General features: G+C 49.7%; 1 protein-coding gene across 1 annotated transcript; it reads left to right on the top strand.

Annotated features, from left to right (window-relative positions):
• The first annotated feature begins 310 nt into the window (after nucleotides 1-310).
• SIX3 (SIX homeobox 3) lies at nucleotides 311-7,558 on the top strand. Its single transcript, XM_042447075.1, has 2 exons — nucleotides 311-1,377; nucleotides 6,719-7,558. Exons 1-2 carry the CDS (start codon nucleotides 539-541, stop codon nucleotides 6,909-6,911), a joined length of 1,032 nt encoding a protein of 343 aa, XP_042303009.1. The 5' UTR covers nucleotides 311-538; the 3' UTR covers nucleotides 6,912-7,558.
• Nucleotides 7,559-7,916: the final 358 nt, after the last annotated feature.

Genomic DNA, 7,916 nt, shown 5'->3' with positions numbered 1-7,916 from the left:
TGTTGTTTTTTTCCCTCGGAGGCGGCGGCGGCGGCAAGACTTGGGTCGGGAGGTGTGTGTGCGTGTGCAAGGGCGCGCGTGCAAGAGACCCAAGGGCTGTGTGTGTGTGTCTGTAAAAGAGAGGGAGAGATAGTCGCGGATGCCTGGCTGGCTGGAAGTGTGAGCGCGAGTGGGAGCCTTTCCACGCGTGTCTGTGTCTGTGTGTGTGTGCGTGTGTGAGGGGGGTGGGTGGGGGCTGAGAGGTGGTGGGTGGGGGTTCGTGGGGGCTGGCGGAGGGGGCGAGGGGGGCTTGGATGAGGGTCCCTATGTGTCTGCGGGCGTGGGTGCGGGTGTGGACGCGCGTGGGGTGCGTGATCCCCCTTTCCCTCCCCTCCTCTCCCTCCTCCGGTGCCTCGCCGACCTCCTGCCTGCCTTGCTGGGCGCCTTGAGCCAGCTTTGCTCTCTCTCTCTCTCTCTTCTCCTCCTTCCTCTCTTTCTCCTTCTCTCTCTCTTTCTTCCTTTCTTAGCCCGCGCCCCCCCGTCCGCCAGGCTGGGTCCCATGGTGTTCCGATCCCCTCTAGAGCTCTATCCCACCCATTTCTTCCTGCCAAACTTCCCCAGCGACCCGCACCACCATCACCGCTCGCTCCTGCTGGCCAGCGGGGGTGGCACCACCGCCGCCTCCGCCGCCACCGCCGCCGGGACTGGAGCTGGAGGAGGAGGAGGTGGCGGCGGCAGCAACAGCAGTGCCCCCACCGGCTGTAGCCCCGGATCGGCTGCTGGAGGCGGCGGCTCCTCGCGCATCGGAGGCCCCGAAGACCTGTCCATGTTCCAGCTGCCCACGCTCAACTTCTCCCCGGAGCAAGTGGCCAGTGTCTGCGAGACGCTGGAGGAGACGGGCGACATCGAGCGCCTGGGCCGCTTCCTGTGGTCGCTGCCGGTGGCCCCGGGAGCCTGCGAGGCCATCAACAAGCACGAGTCCATCCTGCGGGCGCGGGCGGTGGTGGCCTTCCACACGGGCAACTTCCGCGACCTCTATCACATCCTAGAGAACCACAAGTTCACCAAGGAGTCCCACGGCAAGCTCCAGGCCATGTGGCTGGAGGCCCACTACCAGGAGGCCGAGAAGCTCCGCGGGAGGCCCCTGGGCCCCGTCGACAAGTACCGCGTCCGCAAGAAGTTCCCTTTGCCCCGCACCATCTGGGACGGCGAGCAGAAGACCCACTGCTTCAAGGAGCGGACGCGGAGCCTTCTCCGGGAGTGGTACCTCCAGGACCCCTACCCCAACCCCAGCAAGAAAAGGGAACTGGCCCAGGCCACCGGCCTCACCCCCACCCAGGTCGGCAACTGGTTCAAGAACCGGCGCCAGAGGGATCGGGCCGCCGCCGCCAAGAACAGGTCAGTCCCAGGCCGAGGCAGGCCGAGAGGGGGGCACGAGAAGCAGGGGCTTCCTACGGGGGCTTCTCTTCTACCCACTGCTCCACCCAGGTCCCCAGCAATATTTATTTTTTGTGTGTGTGGGTTTGTCGGGTTATGTGGTCATGGTCTAGAAGAGTTTGTCTTTAAGCAGAGGCTGTATGGCCATCTGTCTGAGATGCTTTGATTGAGAGTTCCTGCGTGGCAGAATGGGGTTGGACTGGATGGCCCTTGGAGTCTCTTCCAACTCTGTGATTCTATGATTCTATGGCCACATAACCCACAAAAAACGATGGATGCTGGCCACGAAAGCCTTCGACTTCACATCCCCAGCAACCCTTCCCGATCCTCCTCATCGACCTCCAAGAAAGAAAGGGGTCAGCTCAAGAGGGAGGAGGTGTTGGGGACCCGCACCCCAACTTTCTCTCACACACAGCCACACAACCCTAGGCGGCCTCAGCTTGCCTATTTTCGCCTTGGCTACTTGGGACTCCAAGGAGGTTGCCCACCCAGGCTGCGATCCCCTTCCTTCCTTCCTTCCTTCCTTCCTTTGGAAATGGATGGGGAGGATCAGGAAACGTGGCTGGGGGTCCTGGTGGAGCAGAGTTGGAAGAGAAGGCCCTATTGGAAAGCAAGGAAGGACCCGAGCGTGGCAAGGAGCTGTTGTTTTCCCTGGGAAGAGCCAGGTCCTTTCATATCCCAAAGGGATTTTATTGCCCTTGAGATAGATCTCCTTCTCCATCTTTCCAAACTGGGGGGAGGGTTAATGCCATTCGCCCAGTGGCTTGCTCCATACTAACCCAGTCCTTTGGGCCAGTTGCAAAGTTTTGCCTGCTTTCCAAACTCCTTTCAGCCCTTAGATCTGTTAGGAAAATAAGACGCCTTTCACCCATATTTCCCCCCAGTTTTTTGAACCCGTGCGCCTGTGTGTCTGTTTGGGGGGTCGAGCTTCCTGAGAAGCCACCATTTGTTTAAAAATTGATCTAATTAGGGACCCCCCTCCTTCATAGGGGATCCAACTAGGGACCCCCTCCCTTGGTAAAAGAGAGAAGAGGAAAAAGCCTTGAGCAGAAGCCCTTCTCTTCTCCTTTTATTGCTGGGGTCGCTTTGTGAATAAATACTCCCTCCAATTTCTTTTAAAAAAAAATCTAACTAGGGATCCCCTTCCTTCATAGGGGATCTAACTAGGAACCGCTCTTCCTAAAAGAGAAGGGGGATAAGCCTTAAGCAGAAGCCCTTCTCTTCTCCATTTATTTCTGGGATCGCTTTGTAAATAAATTCTCCCTCTGCATTGGAGCGATTTATTTCTTTTTTTAAAAAAACGAATCCTCCAAAATACCTTTCGCACCCTCAGCCCTCTTCGCTGTGGTTTGTCTACTGCTAAATCAAAGGACGAATCCCAGCAAGCACAACAAGTACAACAACAACAACAAGCCATTCAATGCTTCAGAGAGAGAGAAGACGCGGGTGTATTTCTTGATCTGTGTAATGCAAGCTGGACTTGGCAGATCCTAAACTTTTTTCTCCCTCCTTCCTCGGCTTTTCTAAGTAAAGTGTCTAAATAAACAAACAGCCAGTAATGCAAAGCAGCCTTCTGAAGGAATTGGGGGGTTGGACGAGGAGGCAGCTGTTTCTCTATTGTCCTTATTAATTATAAAACAAACAAACAAATTCGTTTGCTGGAAAGCAAAGAAAGGGAAAGAAAAGGCAGGCGAAGGAAGACAAAACGAAAGAGAAGAGGGTAGAAACCATTACAAAAAGTTCCCCTGTGTCTCCCTTTTTTTTCCAGGGGTGGGGGGTCATGATACCTCGATTTACGCCTTGTTTTATGTGTAAATAATATCCAGGGCTGGGTGAGAGCAGGGTGGGCAACCAAAGAGCAGGACTTTGTGGTCCCACGAGGGTTGGTAGATCCCTTTACGTTTCTTGTTTTTATGGCTCGGTGTAGCTTTAGATCACTGGGAAAGGATCCCAGGAAATAATGTGGAACAAAAGCTGCGACCTCCCTTATTTTATCATATTTGCTTTATTGCAAGGATTTCTAGCCCGCCTTCCTCCCACAGTGGGATTCACCCACCCAGTTGTCCCAAGTGGGTTTTTCTCAATTCCATTTCAGGCAGAGATAGGGATTTTTTTTTATTCTGGTTTTGGAGGGAAGGAAAAAGGCGACAGTGAAACGATACACAGCCGCAATCCCTCCAGTTTTTGGAGGTGGGAATGAATAGGCCGAAGAAGCATGGCAGTTGCCGGCGGTTTGAGTAGACTAACCCAGAGCGAATGTATATGCACCGCTGCAATACAATTCGACAACTTTTATTGTGAAACTAAAAAAGGCAGATGCCACGGAGAACATTAAGAGCTTCTATTTTATCTCATCTTTTTTTTAAAATCAGTACACTGAGGTAGCAAGGGGAGCGAGATTGAAATGATCCTAAAATCCACTTGAGCCAAGATTGTCTTTCAAAGCATTTTAGAAGGGCTAAAGAAATCGGCAGTGTTTTTACATATTTTATTTATCCTTCCCTTTTCAAAACTGGAATCTCCCCCCCCCCCCCCCCGCCTTCCATCTTTGAAAAAGTGGATTCTGCTCCCTCAACTCACTTCTCTTGATCTGTCTGATTCAAGCGGTCCCTTCTGCTTTGACTGGAGGGATATTCCATCACCCACATTTACACGGAGCATATTCTGCTAAAGTTACCGATTATTTTCCCTGGCTCCCTCTCCCATTCAGTCCAACCTTGGAGAAATCTGTGGTTTAGTTGTTGACAATTCTGAGGATCAGCAGCCCAAGGAGTCCTTTGTCTGTCTGTCTATCCGAGAGTGTTTCCAAGCTCAGTCTGAGAAACCAAACCGTCCTCGCCACAAAACTGAGGAACTAAAAGGACATTTTAAAAAAATGTGTGTCGGAAAATACAAAATATAGCGGCGTGTATCTATGTCTGTGTGTGTGTGTGTTTGTGTGCATGGAACTGAGTGTCCTCAAGGACTTGGGAAATGTTGCTTTATTTCTCAGTTTCTTTTTAAGACCCCCAATGCTCTGCCTTTGTCTGAGTTTTTTTGTCCATATTAAAACAAAACAAACCAATATATATTCCTTTCTGGAACGCATCTCTTCTCTATTTAGGGACAGCGAGGCGACCCTTTGTGACTCTCCACCATACAACTGGATGGGTCACTAGTGGCCAAGACTGGGATGAACTGGGGGTTAGACTGCGGCCCACCATTGTCCACTTTGCCCGCATAAAAACCGACTCGAAGTCCCTGAATGGATGCCTGAATGACTAAATATGTGGCATCCCTGATCCGGGAGCGGACTAATATTTCGCACCCTAAAAAAAGGTGGCAGTCGAGGTGTGTGGGAGACTGGATTTTTTTCCTATGGAAACCCCCCCCTTGGGTTTTCCCCCCCCCCCCCCCCCCCCCCCCCCAAAAGCAGCAATGGAAGAAAGGCATTTCTGTACCGAGGCTTTCTGAAAGATCTCCCTTCTCCCTGCCCTCCCTTGTCTTTTCTGCTGGTTTCTTCTTTAGTTTGACATATTGTGTATACCGGCGGTTTGTATGTTTGTGTGTATGTGTGTTTGTGTATTTGCGTATGGCGATTGGTAGATCGGGAAGGTTAGAGACCGGCTCGAAGCCACCTCGACGAGCCAGGTGTCTGGGTTAAAACAAGGCCGAAAAAAGAGGGAAGAGAAGAGGCGAAAGTCTCAAGAAAAGCAGAGATGGTTGTTCTCTAGATAGGAAAGGATTTTTTATTTCTCTCTCTCTAACTGGGGTTTAAGGCAAAGCACAGTTGGAGCAAGAAGGGGTGTGTCTAGTTTGGCCAGACTGGCCTTTCTAGCCTGCTGGGATTCAGAGTCCCTCGAAAGAGAGCTGCCTCTTTGCTTTAGGGAGTCTCGACTTGGGGAAGTTGGAGGAAGAATAGACGGAAGGGAGATCGTAGCTTTTGTTGCATATTATTGCATGGGATCCTTTTTCTCTGAAGTTACACCGAGCCTTAAAAAAAAACAAACCACTAGAGGGATCTCCTAACCTTCATGGGACCCCCCAAAATCCTGCTGTTTGGTTGCCTGCCCCACTCTCACCCAACCCTAGATATTATATACACATAAAACAAGGCTTTTGTTCCACATGCTTTCATGATTTGAAGCTACACCGAGCCATAAATAAAATAAAAATCTAAAAGGATCTCCTCAACCCACGCAGGACCCCAAAGTCCTGCTCTTTGCTTGTCCACCCTATTCTCACCCAACCCTGGATAGTATTTACACATAAAATATTTCCTTTAGTCATCTTCTTTCTGTTGGGTATAATATTAAAATGATAGTGGGTAAAATTGGATATTCATATACCCCCCTCCTTTGCTCCTAATTCTATAGGCAGAGGCATTGCTGCTATACTCCCAACATTTCCTTCCCTCCAAAATCAGAATAAATTTCACCCCTCTCTATGCCTGAAATGGACTTGAGAAAGTCCACTTGGGGCAGCTGGAGGAGTGGAAGAAGGGAGGGAGGGAGGGAGGGAGGGAGGGAGGGAGGGAGGGAGGAAGGAAGGAAGGAAGGAAGGAAGGAAGGAAGGAAGGAAGGAAGGGAGATCGCAGCTTTTGTTCCACGTTCTTTCATGGGATCCTTTCCGAACGATCTAACGCTACGCTGAACCTAAAAGGATCCTCTCAACCCTGGTAGGACCCCAAAGTCCTGCTCTTTGGTTGTCCCAACCAACCCTGGAAAAGATATGCATATCATCATCATCGTCATCGTCATCATCATCATCATCAAATAAGGGGTAAATGAGCTTTTGTTCCACATCCTTTCATGGGACCGAACCTAAAGGGATCCTCTCAACCCTGGTGGGACCCCAAAATCCTGCTCTTTGGTTGCCCTAACCGACCTTGGATAAGATATGCATATAAAATAAGGCGTAAATGAGCTTTTGTTCCACATATTTTCATGGGATCCTTTCCGAAGGATCTAAAGCTACGCAGAACCTTAAAGGGATCCCCTCAACCCTGGTGGGATCCCAAAGTCCTACTCTACCAACCCTGGATAAGATAGACATATAAAGCTTTTGTTCCACGTTCTTTCATGGGATCCTTTCCGAAAGATCTAAAGCCACCCCGAACCTAAAAGGGATCTCCTCAGCCCTGGTGGGGATCCCAAAGCCCTGCTCTTTGGTTGCCCAAGCTACTCCTTCTGGCCTTCTGTTGCTGGTCCTCCTGTTTGAAAAACAACAGCAGCAGCTCCTTCTCTCTGTGGTTCCTGCTTTTTCTTCTCTCTTCTGAGCAAGGCTTTGTGCTGTCGGTTTGTCTCCCTGGCTCCTCTTTTAGGCTCCAGCACCAGGCGATCGGGCAGAGCGGGATGCGGTCCTTGTCGGAACCGGGCTGCCCGACCCACAGTTCGGCCGAGTCTCCGTCCACAGCCGCCAGTCCGACCACCAGCGTCTCCAGTTTGACAGAAAGAGCCGAGACGGGCACTTCCATCCTCTCGGTAACCTCCAGCGACTCAGAATGTGATGTATGATAACGGAAAAGGAACCCAAATAATCATGATTTAAAAAAATTTAACAACAACAACAACAACAGCAACAGCAACAGCAAAAGTCACGTAAAAATTTTAAAAACAAAATAATCAAAACGCATTGCAAACTTTAAGGAGAAAGAGAGCCAGCGAGAAAGAAAAGGATTAAGGGGGTAAAATAAATAAATAAGAAAAAAAAATTAAAAAGGCAAAATACGCCTCCCCCAGTTCTCGACCCCAAGCTTCAAACTGTCTCCCCCCTCAAATAATAATAATTCAGTGCCCCATTCAGAGCACCGAAGCCGGAGAGGGAGGGGGAGGATTCAAAAGAATAGGCAAACAGACATTTTAAAAGGGTTAAGAACAAAATGAAAAACCCAAACCTTTACCTAGCAAACAAAAGAAAGAAGCAATTCATTGGGGGAAAGGAAACAGTGGGAGGGGGGGGGGGGATACCCAGAACACAAAGGAAAGAAATCTCAAACAACTTGGACTCGGTTGGCGATGCTGCAGCAGGGGAAAATATTGCTATTATTATTGTTATTATTCTTATTAATGATAATGATGACCGTGCTTTGCTACGATGCATATTATTATTATTATTGAGAAAGGAGGGAGAGAAAGAAGGAAAGAAAGAAGGAAGGAAGGAAGGAAGGAAGGAAGGCGACCTTTGCATTCTTTGTCGGACAAAACAAAACAAAACACACACAAAAAAAGCACGTTCGAGCTCTCTTTTCTCCCCCCCCCCCCCGTTTTTTTCGGTTCTTTTCGGTTTCCTGGTTCGCGCTTTCCCATAAGACTGCATTTCACCCATTTTGCATGACGGCGACGATTCAATTTTGTAGCCGGGGAGGGGAGGGGGAAATATAATATTCTCTATAATACATGGACAAATTTTAAAAACACAAAAACAGAAAGAGGAACAAAGAAAAGACTGGGAAGGGGAAGGGAAGAGAAGAAAGGACAACGCCGATCAAGTTTGTACAAAAGAAAACAAAAGAGAGAAAG

Source organism: Sceloporus undulatus, chromosome 1 (genome assembly GCF_019175285.1).
Source record: "Sceloporus undulatus isolate JIND9_A2432 ecotype Alabama chromosome 1, SceUnd_v1.1, whole genome shotgun sequence".
Taxonomy (NCBI): Eukaryota; Metazoa; Chordata; class Lepidosauria; order Squamata; family Phrynosomatidae; genus Sceloporus; species Sceloporus undulatus.
The sequence above is the reverse complement of the archived record's forward strand: the minus strand, read 5'-3'. Positions and strand labels throughout refer to the sequence as shown.

What these genes read in the sequence shown, in the direction of transcription:
- SIX3 (XM_042447075.1), top strand. Translation starts at nt 539, where the DNA reads ATGGTGTTCCGATCCCCTCTAGAGCTCTATCCCACCCATTTCTTCCTG. An exon ending in GCCGCCGCCGCCAAGAACAG is followed by an intron (nt 1,378 to 6,718) that starts GTCAGTCCCAGG and finishes CTCCTCTTTTAG; the next exon opens with GCTCCAGCACCAGGCGATCG.